Here is an 18,740-nt window from a genome sequence, read left to right as displayed (position 1 = left end):
CGTATATAACATCTCAAAATCGCTAGACATCTATGAACTTGATGGAGCTCCAAAAATTAAGCAAAACAATGTTCCTAAAATGTGCAATAAAATGTTGATAGCTTGAGAGGGAATGAAGAATGCTTTTGTTAGTGTGTAATTCACCCACAACTCTATGCCTTTTATAGGCACAAAATTAGGTCATGAGAGTCATGAAATTAAAACACCATAAATTATAAAATTAAGACAATAAAGATTACAAAATTTGTTAAATGCTTATTATCCTAGTAAATATTTGTAACCATTGGTTACTCATTATAGTGGTTTAAGAATTAGTCAAATGCTCATTAAAATATATAAATAAATATTCACGAGAGTTACTTATAAATACTCAAATTTATTTCATAAATATTTAAATTGATCCATAACTTATAAATATATTAGAATGAGTTAAAAATATATAAATATTTCAAAAAAAGGCCAAAACACGTCTTTTATTTATATATGTATAGATAGATTAAAAGGCAATCTTTCAAATTAATGTTCTAATTCGTGATAATCTTTTAAATCAATTTTAAATTTTTAATTGAAAAGGCACTTAAGTAATTATAAAACCATTTTATACGTTCCTGGTTTTCGGTATTCTTAATTATGACAGTTGTCCATTACCATATGTACATGGGGTTAAGGCGTGTGATATATTATTGTCAAACCAAAAAAAATAAAATAAAATCATATGTAGGATAAAATTTTCGTTAATTAAAAGATTTCCATAAAATAAAATCATATAATTTCGTTAATTAAAAGATTTCCATAAAATAAAATCATACGTAGTATATATAAATGAATTTTCAGATTGGGGTGTTCTGTTCTGAATTGCGCTGGTGCAGGTAAGGGTTCAGTTCTAGGGTTTTCTTTTTCTTTTACTTTAATTACTACAGATACAAGCCATGACTAAGGCTAATTCCATCGTTAATTTATATTAGATTTTCAGTGATTCAATAATTAATCTTGTTTTGTAGGAGTAAAATAATTAAGGCTAAATCACATGATCAAGAAGTGGTAAAAGAGTTTAGCCGAATCATGACAAGGCATTCAGATTATAGACTTGAGCGCAAGTTATCTTGGTTGTGCAAACGTCTTGACTTCAGCACCACTGTCTATGAAGATCTGGTTGAGCTCGAGCACGACCTCGAGCTTTCGCTAAATAAACTTCGTGCTCAGAAAGTAAATTCAAACCCAACGTAACCCATCTTTATCAATTTAACTGCTACTACTATTGTATATTAACCTTATTAAATTGATAACTGACGACAATGTCAACACATTTGGACATATGCATGTCTTCTGTTGACATTCATATATGTATGTCAACAATCTATGTTATGAATGTCAACAGAAGACATACATATGTCCAAATGTGTTGACATAGTTGTCAGTTATCAATTGAAGATAGTTATCAACTAATCATGTCTAAATGTGTTGACATAGTTGTCAGTTATCAACTGAAAATAGTTATCAATTGATCATGTCATATAACTTTCTTATATCAGGCTCGGCTCATTCAAGAGCAAGAGGAAGATCTAAAGAGGATGGTATGCAAATGAGTAATATTAGTATCATTTTCATTAACTAATATGTGAATGAGTAATATTTTGTGTTGGTTTTCACTTTTCATTCAGCATCATCATATTGGGGCCGGTATACGCTTCACGGTGATGCTAACAAGCTAAGACGGCGAAAAAATGCAAATGCAAATGCAGTATCTGGATGTGGATTTGAAGGATGCTCTAATATCCGGATTGCCTACTGTTTCTTGCGTTGAAGGCGTTATGTGTAAAGACATTCCGGATGTGCCTAGAGTTTGCCGTGTCGGTGGTACCTTTTTCATGGTCGGAGGTCACTTAAACCAGACAGAGATCAGGTATGGTGGTAATGAATATGAGATTCCTTATGAAACAAAATGGTTGTGGTCTACACCCGCACCACCAATAGGCGGTGGTGGTTCTTCTACTATGACTTGGACTCGTTGTGACACTGCTATGCATTCGACTCGGTTATACCCCATGGTAGTCCCATTGCATGATGGCAGGATATTCATCTGTGGTGGCACTTTTAAACGTGAATGTTGGGTTGAGATATACGACCCGCAGAAAGGTGAGTTTGACCGTAGGGACTTGCCAGAACGCATCTTCAATCCCATTCTGTCGTGTTGCTTTCTGTGGGACCACCAATCGGTTATGCTGTACTATGACAATATTTACAAAGAAGAAGAAGAAGAAGAAGTAGTAAGCAAATCATCACTCATCTTGTACAACGTGGAAAGAAACAATTGGGAAATCTTCGCAGAGAACCTTCCCGCCTCTTAGCACGGTAATTGGAGGAAGAGGAACCTCATATATGTGGGGGCAAATATTCTATTCATTATCGATCAAGCATCTTGTTGGTTCGTTTATGATCTCTCTGCCAAAAGAGAGGTCGGGAAGGTGGATGTGAGGGTTAGGGATGGGATAGTGATGCAAGCTTTGTATCTTGGCAACACTAATATTAGAAGTATTAGTTGGATCTTCTACATATTCCTGCCAAATGCGGATAGAGACATGGAATTTTATAGTGATCTTCGTTATGCCAAGATCGAAGTCGTCCAAGGGAAGGGTGGGGATTACATTGCTACAGTTGAATTCAGCGGTGTCCTCAAAATTGGTGACTTTCATGAAATTTATATGTGAGCCCCTTACTAATTACGATCAATATGGTTTGAATTTGTTTTGGAATTTCATCATGATTCGAAGGTCCTTTTATTAAAATGAAATGCTCATTTTTGTTGCAGTATTGCCGATGAAGCGAGCCTTAAGAGAGCTGCGGAGGAGGACCATTTGAAAGAAAGAGTGAGTGAGGGGGATGACTAAGTGAATGAAAGCATGCTTCTCGAACTGAAGCTGATGAGTCTCCAATATTGGAGACTCGTCTGTCTTAATTTTGTTATGTTTGGATTGATTAACGTTGTAATAGCTGTTGATTTCATTATTCTCAACAAAATAATGATGATGACTCGTGGAAGGATTTATTGATCCTTCCACGAATAATTATATTGATCCTATCTCTAAATATAATCTACTACTGGCATGTTTGGTAGGAGTGATAACTCATCTAGGGATGAAATTTTATGAACAAAATTTTATCATCAGCGTCGCCGGCATAGAAAGCTCCAAACACTCCCTCATCATCCCAATAATCCAGACCAACAACCCCCACTTCCCCCACTTTCTTTTTGGAGGACAGATCAAGATCATAGACATACATAAGACATGCATGGTCGATAATAAACAGAATGTCCCCACCCACATAGACGAGGTTGCTCCTACACTCTTTAAATATTGGTATATGGACGTCATCTGCAACACAAGACCAGTTGTTGCTTTCCAGGTTGTACGAGAGGAGCGAATGCATTTCCTTTTTTGGTAGTATACCATAACCATAACCTCTTTGTCAGTGTACGAGGATGCAAAGGGAGACCCGTACTTGGCAGGCAAGTCCATGCCCTTGAACGTGCCTTTCTTTGGGTCGTACAACTCAACCCAACATTTTGGTTCAGAAGTTCCCCCAAAGATGAATATTCAACCATCATTATGCAACGGGAGTGCAATAGGGAAATCTCGCTTTGAATTCATACGAGTGGGGCAAAGAGTCCAAGAACCATCCGGTGGCGCCAGTGCACACCACAAATCTTTAGATGAAAAGATAATCTTCTTAACGAATATGATACCTCCGGCCATGAACAAGTCACCATTGGCAAAAAAATATGCAGCAGTCACCGGAATTTCATCATCTTCCGGAGAAATGTGTAAGCAACGTGAAGCGTAAACCGCCCTGAGGAATCAAATCCAACACATAATAATGTGATTAATTGTGTACAAATTCATTTACAAAGTACAAAAAGCAATGTAGCATCTCCTAATTTACAAATTAACTACTACCACTATATACTCGCTTAGTCCCATTATATATGCAACATTTGTTTTTCGACACGAGATTTTATATAGTGCTATTTTGTGAGTTAATGAAGAGAGAGTAGAGTAAGACAGAAGAAAAAGTAGAGAAAGTGTTGTTTCCATTTTTAGAAACGTTTCATTTTTAATGGGACAAACAAAAAAAAAAAACGTTTCATTTCTAATGTGACAGAGGGAGTATATAGAAAAACAACCTCGATACAAAAAAAAAGAGTTAAATTGATTAATGTTTCAATTAAATCATTTACCTGAGTGGTGCATTTCTTGATTCTTCTCCTTCTCCATGAGAATTTCCTAAAATCAAAACATCCAAACAAAAGTTAAATTGACTAATTATATGATAATGAGTTAGGTAAATATGTATTAATTGAATTTACTTTTGTAGCTCGAACTTTATCTATTGAGAGGTGAAGCTGGTGCTCGAGCTCAACCAGCTCTTCATAGTGTGTGCTGCTCAAGTCATCACCGTTGCACCACTCCACTAAACTGTGTTTAAGATTCTGTGTTTTGCTTCTCATCATCCTGAAATTTATTTTATTTTAAACATAAATAATTACAACTGAATCAATTAATGAAATACTAATAATATATCTAAACCACCAAACAATGAAATTAGCCCTAAGAATTGCATGAATCAGCTTCTAATTTGTGTATCTACTATCATAATAATATTGATGATCAAGACAAGTAGTAATTAAAGTGAAAAAAGAAGAAAGAGAATGAAGAATTGTCACCTGTTTCAAAATATGAGGAACGGGTTGATGTTGAGTGATATTTTGAGAATAGCAGTGATGATCAAATAGCCCTACAAATTGATGTGAATCAATTATAGTTTGCTCGATTCTAATTGGAATATTTGTGTCTCGATTTCATCTTTGTCTTTTCCAGCTTTTCAATTTTCATACTCCTCTGTACCATTAAAAATGCAACGTTTTCCTTTTTTGGTTGTCCCATTAAAAATGAAACGTTTCCTAAAATAGAAACAACTCTATCTCTACTTTTTCATATCTCTTACTTTACTCTCTCTTCATTAACTCACAAAACAACACTACATAAAATCTCGTGCCGATTCTCAAATGTTGCATTTTAAGTGGGACGGAGGGGGTATTTCGTAGTACTTTCTTTTTTTTTTTGGAAAAACTTGCTACGTCTCATAAATATAACAATTTTCATATTTTTATTTTACACTTTTACGTTTTTTAATATTTTAATTTGATTTCGCAAAACACTTTTTATTCTTTAAATACTCAAATCTAATAATTTTTTATTCTAAGAATAATCTTTGATACCATAATTAGTTGTTTTGATTTATACATTTAGTTTGATTCTAATATATTAAAAAAAATCATTGAAAATTTTAATTTCATAAAATTCACACAAATCAAAGCTTGATTTGCTCGTTTTCTCTATAATTTCTGATAAACTAATAAAATTAATTTTTATGAATTTTGTGAAATTAAAATTTTTTCGATTATATTTTTTAATATATTAAAATTATATTAAATATATAAATCAAAACGAGCAACGTTAAACGTATCTCAAAGGAGAGTCGTGCTCATATAAGGCATGTAGCATATCATTCCTCTAATTTTTTTTAGTGTTTAAACAAAATATAAAAATATTGCAATTTGCGTTCCATATTGCGTTTTGAACTGAGTGTTTTAGGAGTATAAAACAGCAGAGGATTCATTCTCGATTTTCTGAATCATATTATACTAGTTGCCATATTATGTGATTTTCCCCTAATTTAATGAATTTTGGTATTTTAAGGATTTATTTACTTTGACGTGTTTTGCTTGACTAAACTTTAATTTCTGTTTGAAAAAAAAGCGATGGAATTAAATATAGGCACCGACTCAACAAAGCCCAGCCCAATTTTGAAGGCCCAAATTAAGGTTCTGATTCAAATTCCCACATCGGAAAAACGTAGAGCTTTGTGTGTCTTTATTTTGACATCAGCAAGCTTCACATGTTGTCCCTTCGGGGATATCCGATAAAATTGGAACGATACAGAGAAGATTAGCATGGCCCCTGCGCAAGGATGACACGCATAAATCGAGAAATGGTCCAAATTTTTTTTTTCCTGTTTTTTGAATCAATTATGGCATCTTCAATTTTCTTTTGCATAGAGGATTTTATGAGTTCCCAAAACAGAGTAGCTTATATGTCAGGTCTTGGCAGCCTTGATTATGTTATTGGTTCCGTCAATTTGTGTTTAAACTTTAATGGATCAATCATTTACTTAATTTATTCCACAAGGTATTCCCAAGTTGATAATAATCTCTCTTCATGACTACAACTTGCCATCATTTCTACTATCAAATGGGAAAAGGAAAGCTTCAGTTACTTGGCCGCTGTCGATCACATCAGTTTGAACCTCTGTTTTTCTCTTACGGTCATGACATATTGATGGGCGTTGTCTTCAGACTCGGGTTCATATCTGGGAAACGAAAGGTTGGTGTTCTTGAGATTCATCTTCTTGACTTGATTTGTGGAGAAACTTCTCAATTCAAGTTAAATGTTCCATGTCTCACTTCTCAATTCAAGTTAAGAGTTAAGTAATCCAGAGTTATAATATCGTAATTCAACACGAAAATTCAATTAAACCATAGCTATCTAATATTCAGGATAGTTTAACAGGAAATCTTTATTCCTCAATAACATAAGCATTTATTTTATGATGAGCATCAAACAGAGTCATGTTATGGGACTAAACAAAATCTTTTCTTTTCCATAGTTCACCAATGACAGATTTCCAACCCATAAAACCAAGTAGTGAAGAAGAACATTGACATGTACAAAATCTAATCAAAAGATTTGAAATGCGTAGGATATCGAATCATGGCAATATGGTAACAACACAATAATTGTCTGTTTTGAAATCTCCACATTGCTAATGATATGTTACGAAATTTTGAAGTTTTGAGACAGGGAAAGAAGCTAGCACTAGATATGAAATCACCAACAATCAACGGATTGTCCCAACAACATAAGCAAGTCGCTATTAAAAACGAAAAATAGCCTTCTAGTTTTGCTGCTTGAGAAATCAATCCATCCTTCCCTTGAGAATTCTCTCTGTAACTTCTGTTGGTGTGCTGTTACAATTATAAAATATTCATGCAAACATTTAGGTTCTGGTTGAAAGTACACAAAAGAGACTGATGCAGTAAGTCAGGCCCTTGCTTGAAGAATGAGACTCTAGTATCGGATATAGGTACTTACACGAGATAAACATGTCCTCCCCAGCCACTCAAACAGTCACGGTCGACTGAAGATATCAGAGCTTGTGAGATGGTCTCGAACAATTCCTCAGCTTCCTGATATTTTGGTATAAAATAACAATTAGTAATACATAAAGCAATAGCAATCACTGCATCATAACATGCAAATCTTGTTCTATAATTAAAAAATTGCTCCCCGCCCCATTAAAGCAGCCAAGCTGGAAATGTAAAGTGTATGGTATGGTTCACCAAAGTAGCATCATGTAAAGAAAGTAACAAAGGGTTGGAGAGAGAAGCCAATGCTTAAACTATGTAGGATCCCATGAAGTAGGAATTTCTTTCATTTGAATAACACAAGCATAGCAGAGCTTGTTCTTAAGCACCGAGGAATTCATTCTCCAATTTAAGTTATTTGGCAACTTAAGACAATTTCTTCAAGTAGGTGGTATGTATTAACCCAGTGCAAAAATGTCCATATGGGGTTTCTGTAAAATTTAAAAAAGAACAGTAACGCCAGTTGCTCAAAAATTTAAAAGGCATTACTCAGATAAGCAACATCAAGTATAGTAACAAACCATGTCAGGTTTGAACATTGATTCGCAAGCACCATAAAGTGATTCAGAGGCAGTTCCAGCGACAACGAAATCTTTGGCAAGTTCCCTGAGTTCATAGGGAAAAAGGATCAAAGAGAGAAAGAAAAAGATAACCTTAGATGGTCCATTAAATTTCAACAGATAGTATGCATTTCAACAGATAGTATGCACATTATACAAAGGCCTGGGTAAGCATTTCTAGTAAAGATGAGTGCATATGCTAACACAGTAATCATGTGTAAACATAAAAAAAGAAAACTGAGCACCAAAATCATATTTTCTTCAGAGCATATAAAGAATCATTATAAGATTTAAACCTCCTTTCTCATTTGAAGAACTAATTAAATAAAAAGTGTATGAAGCAAAAGAAGAATTTAAGTCCAATGGTAGGAAATGCCTCCATGTTTTCACATTCACATATTCACTTTCATGTCTAATCTATAGTTTATACATCATTTGCAGCATAAAGGAAAAAAATGTCTCAGTAAATGAGTTTATGGTTTGAAGAAATAAAAGTAGCGAATAAAATGAAATGATAAAACAATGAAGAAAAGGAGTGTAACGTACTTTGCCCCAATGGAATCCATGGTACAAATGAAGGGTTTGTCATCATCCCCCAGTCCAGCAATAACAGGTTGGCAAAAGTATGGACCAAACCTGAACAAAATAAAATGAAAGACATTAGATCATCCTGGGCCTTTTCTTGGACAAATTATACCACCCCTATTTAAAGAATACATATAATTTTTCAGGTGTCCCACATTCTTCAACTCTAAAAGAAAATATACAACTTAGAGTCCTTCACACAAAAATAATGGAATCCATGATAATGAGAATTATCACTAAAAAATTGTTTCCTGCATCTACATTTATGGAGACAGCAACTTAATCTCTCAAACAGCTATTGATGATGGCAGTTACAACAACAGTTGATTTTATAAATTCTGGAACTACATACCTTTTTTCATAGAGAACTGCAGATACAAGGCTAGCAAATGTTTCAGGCTTCATGTCCCTCTCTTCCCTAAGATGATATAACTTGTGTCTGAATACAAGTCTCTGATACCTTCGAGTGGATTCAACCAAAACATAAATCAATAAGCTTTGACTATAAACTAGACAAAAAAGATAACCATGCATGTGCATTATACATAACCAAAGAAGGAGCAAGTTTATCTCCACATGCATCATAACTAGAGCCATTTTTGTTTAATAGTAGTATTCCTCAACCAAAATCTTGGCAATCAAGACATGAAGCGCTATCAGCCTCTCACGGCTGAATATAAGGATGTATGTGGGGTATTTTTCCACATCTATGTTAGTAAGGACTAAGGTCTGTGAAATAATGCATCCACATTTTCTCCTAGTTTTGTATTTATCTGTAAGGTGTAGATCAAATGCTATGCGTCTTTTATGTATTGGCAATAATTGTAGCAATATCTGCTCCCCCGGAACCAACTGCGCTAAGCCCCTGCGGGCTGTATTGGCAATAATTTCTCTATCATCAAGGGGGTACAGCCAAAATCACTAGTATCGTTCTAGCATCTCACTCCTGTGTTGAAAAAAGAACTAGCAATATTGTCCTAGTAGCATATGAACTATGAATGCCACTTAAATTTCTATAATCTCTCTTTCCCCAAAGAAAGAAAAAGGCACAAATGCGAAAGCATCATTAATTCACATAAGAAAACAAATTAAGCTTGCCCTAAAATGGCTAGTCAATGCGTCACAGCTGAGTTTAACATTGCAAAGCAGATACCACACTTTAAAGCCTTCAAATTTGCAAAAAAAAAAAAAAAAAATACAATTTCAATCCCTAACCAAAATCTATCAGTGCTAGTAAGGAATTCTTAAATTGCATCAGCTTACAGAGTCTGCGCGTCAGTAGCAAGGCCAGCGAGACCGATGAAGAGTTTATGGTGGATCCTATAAATCTTCTGAAAATCAGTGGCGATCGTCTGCAGCTGCACGCCGAGCCGCCGGTCGCTGGCGATAGCGAAGCAGTTCTTCCCCACCATCGCCACCAGGGCGCTCCCATTGTACTCAAAGATCTGCAATTATCGCCGCGTGAATTAATCCAACTCAACAAATCGCATAAAAAGGGGGCAAATATAGGGTTTTCAACAACGCCGATGCCGAAATTGGAACCAGATATGATGTATAACTCACCGACATTCAGATTAGATAGTGATGCAGCTGTGGACAATTATGAAAATCAATATTTTGTGAGAGAGAATTTGACACAGAGAAATTTGAGGTGGTTTTGGTGAACGATGGCTTGAAGGAGGGGACAGTCTGAAGTGAACGAGTCGGGCCGGTTCAGTCGTCCGGTCCGATATGGGCAAGGTTTAAACGGGCCAAATATATTGGGCCTGTAATATTAATAGGAATACTATTAAAAAATATAATTTGATTTTAATTTGTTTATAATAAATTACCATCGTGATTATAATTTTTATAGTATATAATTGTAAAAGTAGTATCATAACCTTGTAATATAAAATAGCAAACATTTTATCTTCACTTTAAAGAATAAATACAAGTACAGCCTATCCACAATAATTGAAATGAGTAGACACAAATGGTATTCGTGAATTTGTATGTACGACCTTCGATTTTATCTTCACTTGTAATATAGTTTAGCTTTAACAGCAATTACAAATGTTTTACCCGTCATTGTTTTTGTGGGTGTTTTTATTAAGACAAAAAAAAAAAAAAAAAAACCCAACGGCCTCATAGTAATATCAAATTGAATTCTCAGTTCAATTGCGATCTAACATGTTAATTTCACCTTTCTACATAGACATGCAAGGTTAAATCGGAATCATCAATTCGATTGGATCAGCAATCGAACTGACAATTCTAAATTTTGAACTAAACCGACACATACGAACCTAAATGGAACAATCATGCATGTTGTTTATATTGGTTCGGTTTCGATTTTAAAAAATGAGTTGAAGAGTGTCGGTTAACCGCCACCTCGCAAACCTAGGCTTAGGATAGGGATACCTTTTCTATGCACTAATGGCAATGATCCAGTTGCACTAAATCTAGGGTCAGTGGGGAAAGGAGGGGCATGGATTAATGGCGAAAGTATTTGTAGATATTAGATCTCATTTCTCAATCTTTCGAGGCTTGCCTTCACACACACATGGTACTTGAAACATTTCAAAAGTTAATGTCATTTCTTGATACTATGATTTTTTATGATTCGAAATTAATTTATCTATATATTATTTCAGATATCACACACTAAGATAATTTTTAAAACATAGAAATAAGTATTAGTATTATTTTTTTATCATACTAGTTAAGTAGTAGTATTACATATTTTAGGCCAAAAGACTAGATTAATTTGTTGCTAGTTACATACTCCCTTCGTTTTGTAGCAGTGGAGCCATTTCGCTATTTTGGTATATTCCATAATAGTGAAGTCATTTTCTTTTCTAGCAAAAGTAAAAATATTTCTTTTTTCTTACTTACTTTGTCTTATTTTATTCTTCTTATTTTATAATTATTTTATTTAACTCACTTAATAAAATTTTTCTTAAATCGTGTGCAGAAAAGAAACGTCTCTAGTCTCTATTACCATGGAACTGATGGGGAGTACTATCGTAGTGGCCAATAGGCTAAATTTATCGGTTACTATGTACTATGTGGGAGGTTACCCACCTGGTATATATGTTTGGGAAAATAAAACCAGTTAATTAAATAGTTATGAATTTATGATACTATTAGTTTTTTAAAAGTATCTTATTTCAAATTAAGTATACAATGTTATGAATTTATGAGAGTATTTTTTTTCTTTAATATCCTATGCCAAATGAAGTATATAATGTACTAGTACTATATATGTGTGAACATTCGTTGGTACATATAGCAAAATTTCTTTGCTTGGAGAAATTATAAACATGGTTTTTCTTACAAATCATGATTTAAATAATGTACATGCATGGAGTAATTACCTATATTATTTCTCTAGATGTGATGATTTCTAAAACGACTATTGTTTCCAACCTGGCTCCTAGATTTTGTACTAAGTATCTTATTTAGAATAACACGCCTTTCTTTTCCAATAATAAAATTAAATATACTATTCATATTAACTACATAAATTGTTTATAAGAATGTAGTTAATGTATTGGTGTCAAGCAAAGTAAGTGAATCATGCGAAAAATGCTTTCTTGTTCAAAATCAAAGCTGTCAAAATTGGTTTAATTGTACAGCCAATCATCTCCTCACATGATAAGGAGATGTGACTGAAAAATTTAGGTCTTTAATTAATCATTAATTTTTCTTACTACTATTACTTAAATACAGATATTGATGCCTAAGCAGATTCCTTATTCATTAAATAAAAAACAGGAATTTTGGGTTATTATAATTCATGCATATTTCCTTATTTACCTTCTCCTTTGCATTTTTTTGGGTTTTCATTTTCATTTTCTTTGCTTATACGTTTGACTCACATTAGTTGGAATGTTAGATTTTTTGGCCATTTTGGGGTATATATAGACTTATAGAGTGATATAATAGAGTTAGAGAAAAATGAGAATGAAAATGTTGGTGTGGTTGTTCGGCGCGGTAGTGGCTGCGGCGGTGGTGGGTGGTGCAAGTGGCGGCGCCGTCACCTATGACGGAAGGTCGCTCATCATCGACGGCCACCGGAAACTCATCTTCTCCGGCTCAATCCATTATCCTAGAAGTACACCTGATGTATGTCTCCCTCTTTCTCTCTCACACACAAACACAAACACAATTTGTGTGGCTTACTTAAATTTTTTTCCTAAATTTTTTTTATTTGGTTTACTTAATTTTTTTTCCAATATTTGTGCATAAACAAGAATTGTAACTTGTAATTGTGGCTATGCCAGCTATTGAGTAGAAAATGATTTAAAGGAAAGAATTTTTCTAATTTGCATTCCATAATATTTTATTTTTGGAATTTTAGTTTTGGATGAATTTCTTGTGTGTGAACATTTGAATTACAAAATGTACGGAGGAAAAGTGGTATAGCCCACAAAAGCTTGTTTCTTCTTGAATTCAAATACTCTAAGCAATCACGTGAAGTGAAAATGAATAAGGTGATTAATTCCAAAAGTAACAGATACCAACTCGTGAACTACTAGAGATGAAGGGTTAAAATGGATCGGATTGGATTGGTTTGGATCGGATCGGATCGGATTGATAGTTTTTATTTTTGAAGTGTAATATGCTTTGACGGGCCTAACTGGAGAACCATTTTATCAGTTGGTGGTTTATTTATTTTTTTGAATCTTTAAAAGTTGGTGGTTTATTTATTTATATTTCTTTTTAATCGGGTAAAATTGATGTGACCACCGATTTCGATTCAAAAACATAATTGTGAAATATCATGTTGGCCGGTTCGGTTCCATTTTTCCAAAACAAAATTACCTATTTTTGAACAGGCATCGTCACTATGGTGAACTACTACTTTATTTCATTTTCCCTTAATTATAGGAGTTTGGTGAAAGGTTGTGTTAATTCTGTGATTAAATTGGAAAAACCACAAAAATGTAGTGTTGATTAAGCAACTACTTATACAGATGTGGCCATCACTAATATCCAAAGCCAAAAGCGGGGATAACCCTCCTCCTTATGAGGCCTTTTAAGGGGTGAGTGGCTCATTTCTAATAGTAAATATTCATATAATTAATTATAAACTCTTCCTTTCATTCCAATATACAAAACGTGACAATTAATATTGATGTATTTTTCCAATGAAATTTCAGTATGATTTCAGTGGAAATACATTCTCAAGGCTTGTATGTTTGCCTTCGGATTGGGCCATTTATCCAGGGTGAATGGTCTTATGGGTAAATTAATTAAACCTTTTCTTTAATATTATTATTGCCATTTTAATATTTGCTGCAACCAATTATTAAATCTTTTCCTTTGAAACTAATCATATTTATAATTATTTTTTGTTGATTCAGAGGATTGCCCTTTTGGCTTCATGACGTACCCAATATACAATTCCGATCCGATAACGAACCATTTAAGGTACCTATTTTTTTTTTCTAGATCTAAATATAAAATTAATATTCTATTTATATTATAAAAAATTGTTACATTTGATCTATTTTGGTGGTAGTTTTACATGCAAAATTTCACTACAAAAATAGTGAACATGTTGAAATCGGAGAATTTATATGCTTCTCAAGGAGGACCCATCATTATTTCCCAGGTTAGAAATCATTATATTTCAAATTCTCAAATATCTTGTTGCAGTTGACAATAAATAATTAAATACCAAAAATAAATTAATTCAGATCGAAAATGAATATCAAAACGTGGAAAAAGCTTTTGGTGATAGTGGGCCATCGTATGTCCGTTGGGCCGCTGCGATGGCTGTGGGCCTCGACACCGGCGTGCCTTGGGTTATGTGCAAGCAAGACGATGCGCCTGATCCAGTGGTAAAGCCCACATCTAGTTTCTCATTTGTCGGCCTTAGTGGGCCTGTAGCCCTACAGGCCCACTAATGTTTTTACATTGGCCCATTACCACAAAGAACTTAAATTTGGTGTTCATATTGCAGATTAATTCTTGCAATGGGATGATGTGTGGAGAGACATTTGTTGGACCAAATTCACCAAATAAACCAGCATTGTGGACAGAAGACTGGACACATTTGTAAGAAAATTACATTTTTATTTTCCAAAATTGTACATTCATCACTTCATTTATAGTGAATTTTAAAATGTGACATCTAATTTCTTTTATGTCTATGTATATTTGAAGCTATGACAATTATGGCAATACCACCAAACTCAGACCAGCTCAAGACATTGCATACCATGCTGCTCTATTCATAGTCAACAAGACTGGGAGCTACATAAACTATTACATGGTAAACATACATTGTCTACATAAATCATTCCGAATCCAAACACGGTTTTCGTTATTACATCTCTCATTTCACTTTTTTTGGTCGAATTTAGTATCACGGAGGAACCAATTTCGGAAGAAATGCATCCGCGTTTATGATAACTAGTTACTATGACCAAGCTCCATTGGATGAATATGGTAATTAATATATCATGCAAAAATTTGTACAAAGTCTTAATATCAATTTTTGTACTAATTTTTTTTCTTGTAAAACTTATAGGTTTGATCAGACAGCCAAAATGGGGTCATTTAAAAGAGTTTCATGCAGCAGTGAAGCTGTGTTCACAAACAATACTTTATGGAACAAAAACTAATATCTCTTTAGGTCCATTGCAACAGGTTAAAATATTCAAGGAAATTTTTTATCATGTGCTTTTATTATTTCAATGGAGACTTACTAAAACTAATTTAATGAAATAGGCCTTTGTCTACAATGGTGAAAATGGAGAATGTGCAGCATTTCTTGTGAACAAAGATGCAGCAAGTGATCCTGATGTGCAATTTCAAGACCGAACCTATAGACTCCCACGAAAGTCGATTAGCATCTTGCCCGACTGCAAAACTGTCGCGTTCAACACGGCCAAGGCAAGTGTACATCACATTTGTACACAACATATATTCTATTTATGACAGAATCATAAAATTTTATGTTCACTAAAAACAGGTAAGTAGCCAATATAGTACAAGAACAATGAGGGCAGTTATGAAGCTGAATTCACCAGAGAAATGGCAAGAATTCGATGAAGTTATTCCATCTTTCAGCGATACCTCGTTGAGATCAGATTCACTCCTTGAGCAGATGAACACTACCAAAGATGTATCTGATTATCTATGGTACACTACAAGGTGAGTTTTTTTATATCTATCTATCTAACTATCTATCACGGCCTTAATGTGTTAAATCTAATAAAATGTGTGGAATTCCAACATATGACCGTTTTCGTTATAGCTATGAGCAATCCGAGGAGTTGAACTCTGTGATAACAGTGGACTCTCGCGGCCATGTATTGCGCACATTTGTGAATGGAGAGTTTCTCGGTGAGAAAATAGCGTACTTGACATAGATTTATAACGTTTTTCATTCAAGAATTCACGTGTTCAACGCTCTGATTTTCCTCAGGCTCGGGACACGGGATCTATAGGAATCAAAGCTTCAGTTTGGAGAGTGTTGCCTCTTTGAAGAGTGGAGTGAACAACATCTCCTTGCTAAGCATTATGATTGGCCTACCGGTATACTAAACTTGTGTATGTGCATTTATAGCAAAATTAAGACCTAAATCAATCATTCATTTCATTTAAATTTGAAATGAAAACATAGGATTCAGGGGCATTTATGGAGAAGAGAGCTTCTGGATTGAGAAATGTGAGCATTGGAGATAAAGACTTGACCTTTTCTTCATGGGGATATCAGGTGGGTAGTGTTACACATGAGAAAAATTGGTATTTTTTCGTCGATTTTCTTTCGTTAAAATGGTGTCACTATTGTTGCTAAGGTTGGATTAGTAGGAGAGAAGCTGCAGCTTTACACAGAAGAAGGCTCAAGCAAAGCAGAATGGAGCAAATTCAACCAATCTCCACAGCAACTTAAGTGGTACAAGGTGATAATACTAATCTCAATTTAATCTGATGTTTTACTTAGTCATTTTAACACATGGTGCATTTTGTTGTTAGGCAAGATTTGATGCACCGGAGGGGACTGATCCCGTCGCGCTAAATCTTGGCACGATGGGGAAAGGCGCAGCATGGATCAACGGTGAAAGCATCGGACGCTACTGGATCACCTTTCACCAGCCTAACGGCCTGCCTTCGCAGATATGGTAAGATCAGTCACAAAAATTGCAAAAAGGCCAAATTTAATTATATTGCAATTCCTAATTGATTTAAAATCTTCAGGTACAATATACCGAGATCCTTCCTCAAGCCTAGTGACAACCTCCTAGTACTATTCGAGGAAGAAGCCGGGGATCCTCTAGGCGTGTCAGTAGACACTGTCTCGATCACAAAAGTATGCGGGCACGTCTCAGGTTCCAATCCTCCCCCAGTGGCTTCGTATCTGAGGCAACGGGGGAGGAGGCCTAAAGTCCAGCTGCGTTGCCCCCCGAGCAAAAACATCTCTAACATTTTGTTTGCAAGCTTTGGGAGCCCTTTGGGTGATTGCAGCAGCTATGCTGCTGGGAGTTGCCACTCGACTAGTTCATCTGCTGTCGTGGAAAGAGTAAGTGTTTTTCTTTATAAGTTCGCTCTTTTTATATCCCGGGAAGAGTCAGTTGACACAAGTAGTGCAATGACAGGCTTGTTTAGGGAGGAGGAAGTGCTCAGTGCCTTGGTCGTATAGAAGCTTTGGAGGCGATCCATGTCCCGGTGTTTCAACACATCTGCTGATCGAGGCCGAATGCCAGTGATGGTGGATATACAATAGGAAACAGAAGACACAAGGTTATACAAAAGGGATCAAACACATTTATGTTAGAACCAAAAGAATAAAGAGCAATTTACATAGAAAATGCAACAAAACAACTAATTTCCATTTAATGCCTATGTATCCTCTGATATTCAGTGTGATTCAATAGAAAATTTTCAGTTTTTCTGCATTAAAATGTTAAAATCTCTCATTCCCTTGAAATCTATCTTAGATTTAACATTCATGTAGATAGACAAGAAAACTTGATTCTTAAACAAGAAAAATCCGACTTTTTTATGTTTGCATTGAGACAAGTATGAACATAAATGAATTTATAGGTCATCATGGTTTGAGGAAAGTTTATACAAATTCATAAATGTAAGTAAAAAAAATCAAGTGGCTCCCAACCATTGAATTCATAACTACATCTATCATAGAAATTTAGTTGAACCGTTGATTTGAAATGTATTTGATGAATGAGAATCATATAATGTTACTTGAAATGTGACAATCTTGATTGAGATAGGAGAGAGAAATTTTTATTAACAAAATAGTAGTATTAATTTTTATTAAAAAAGGTAGTAACTTTTATTGGCAATAACAAGTATTTTAAATTTAATACTTGAAAAAACACATAAGCTCTTTTTTCGTGAAAAATTTGAATGTGTACTTTAAAATTTATTACTATTAAAAAACAAATCTAAGTGTGTAAGAAATTAAAATTTACATATCATAATTGTAATATGTAAAAACATGATTTATATGATTTATTTAGTACCACATGGTATATATTTCTAGAACCTTAGCTCTTATCCACTCTATTAGTCCAATCTTTACTCACAAAAGCAAACTTAACACTCTGCTAGAGTAATGGGGTTGTCCATCAACCTCTAATATGATGCATCATGTCAGGAATTTTATTTGTTGGTGGTTTCGGGGTTACAATATACATACTTGCCGGGCATAATACAACCTAAATGAAGAAATACAGAATGTAAAAACTGAAACGAGAATTACAACAAAATTGACTTGCAGGGGGCTGTTATCATGGATCACCAAGTCCAAGGACACTGGCACGACGCGGCACGGTGGGCGGCAGCGGCGCGCGCGTGTGGGCTCTGCAGCCCAACTTGATCCACTAGAATTTATTAAGTGTAGTAGAACACTTAATTTATACACCTCAACCAAAGGCTCTCACTTCCAATGTGGGACAACTAACACTAGTTGATTGCTCCCTACATTCAAGACTCCAAGCTTAAATAAGGCTCAATTGTTCCCAACTTTAATCCACTATTTCTCACTCACCGGGAATCAGATTTGAGAAAGTAAATATACTACGATCATCCACGTGGAACGTAGACCGACGCTGTAGCATTTAATTTCGAAGAATTAAATGTCTCGTTACATTTATTATTCGGTCAAAGTCTATTGACCGGGCACATTTAATCCATGATTCCAACATTATTATCCTTCGATTATCCCAAAATATAAAGGGAACCATTGGGCTTTTAACTGCATTGAATTATTCCTACATAAAATATGTATACAATTTAGGATAGTAGAAAAATAGGGTAAGAGATAGTATAGTGAGAGATGATTACATGTCTTTCAATTGGTTTAGACAAAA

General features: G+C 34.6%; 1 protein-coding gene, 1 non-coding gene and 1 pseudogene across 2 annotated transcripts; 2 read left to right on the top strand and 1 right to left on the bottom strand.

Moving 5' to 3' along the window:
• Positions 1 to 5,963: 5,963 nt before the first annotated feature.
• On the top strand, positions 5,964 to 6,066 carry LOC125208723. The gene has a single exon (XR_007174204.1). It is a non-coding gene; the product is annotated as a U6 spliceosomal RNA (small nuclear RNA).
• A 728-nt stretch (positions 6,067 to 6,794) lies between these two features.
• LOC125203813 (proteasome subunit beta type-3-A) lies at positions 6,795 to 10,123 on the bottom strand. Its single transcript, XM_048102269.1, has 7 exons — positions 9,973 to 10,123; positions 9,673 to 9,854; positions 8,762 to 8,869; positions 8,371 to 8,460; positions 7,786 to 7,870; positions 7,212 to 7,306; positions 6,795 to 7,084 (listed from the first exon to the last, which is right to left on the bottom strand). Exons 1-7 carry the CDS (start codon positions 9,976 to 9,978, stop codon positions 7,036 to 7,038), a joined length of 615 nt encoding a protein of 204 aa, XP_047958226.1. The 5' UTR covers positions 9,979 to 10,123; the 3' UTR covers positions 6,795 to 7,035.
• A 2,093-nt stretch (positions 10,124 to 12,216) lies between these two features.
• Positions 12,217 to 17,335, top strand: LOC125205495 (annotated as a pseudogene).
• The last annotated feature ends 1,405 nt before the right edge of the window (positions 17,336 to 18,740 follow it).

Source organism: Salvia hispanica, chromosome 2, assembly GCF_023119035.1.
Source record: "Salvia hispanica cultivar TCC Black 2014 chromosome 2, UniMelb_Shisp_WGS_1.0, whole genome shotgun sequence".
In the NCBI taxonomy this organism is placed as follows: Eukaryota; Viridiplantae; Streptophyta; class Magnoliopsida; order Lamiales; family Lamiaceae; genus Salvia; species Salvia hispanica.
This window is presented reverse-complemented; position numbering and strand designations above follow the sequence as displayed.

Bases quoted from the DNA above. Each gene is read 5' to 3' on its own strand.
- LOC125203813 (XM_048102269.1), bottom strand. The intron at 8,870-9,672 runs GTAAGCTGATGC...ATCCACTCGAAG, and splicing joins GCTACTGACGCGCAGACTCT to GTATCAGAGACTTGTATTCA. The intron at 7,871-8,370 runs GTACGTTACACT...CTATGAACTCAG, and splicing joins ATGGATTCCATTGGGGCAAA to GGAACTTGCCAAAGATTTCG.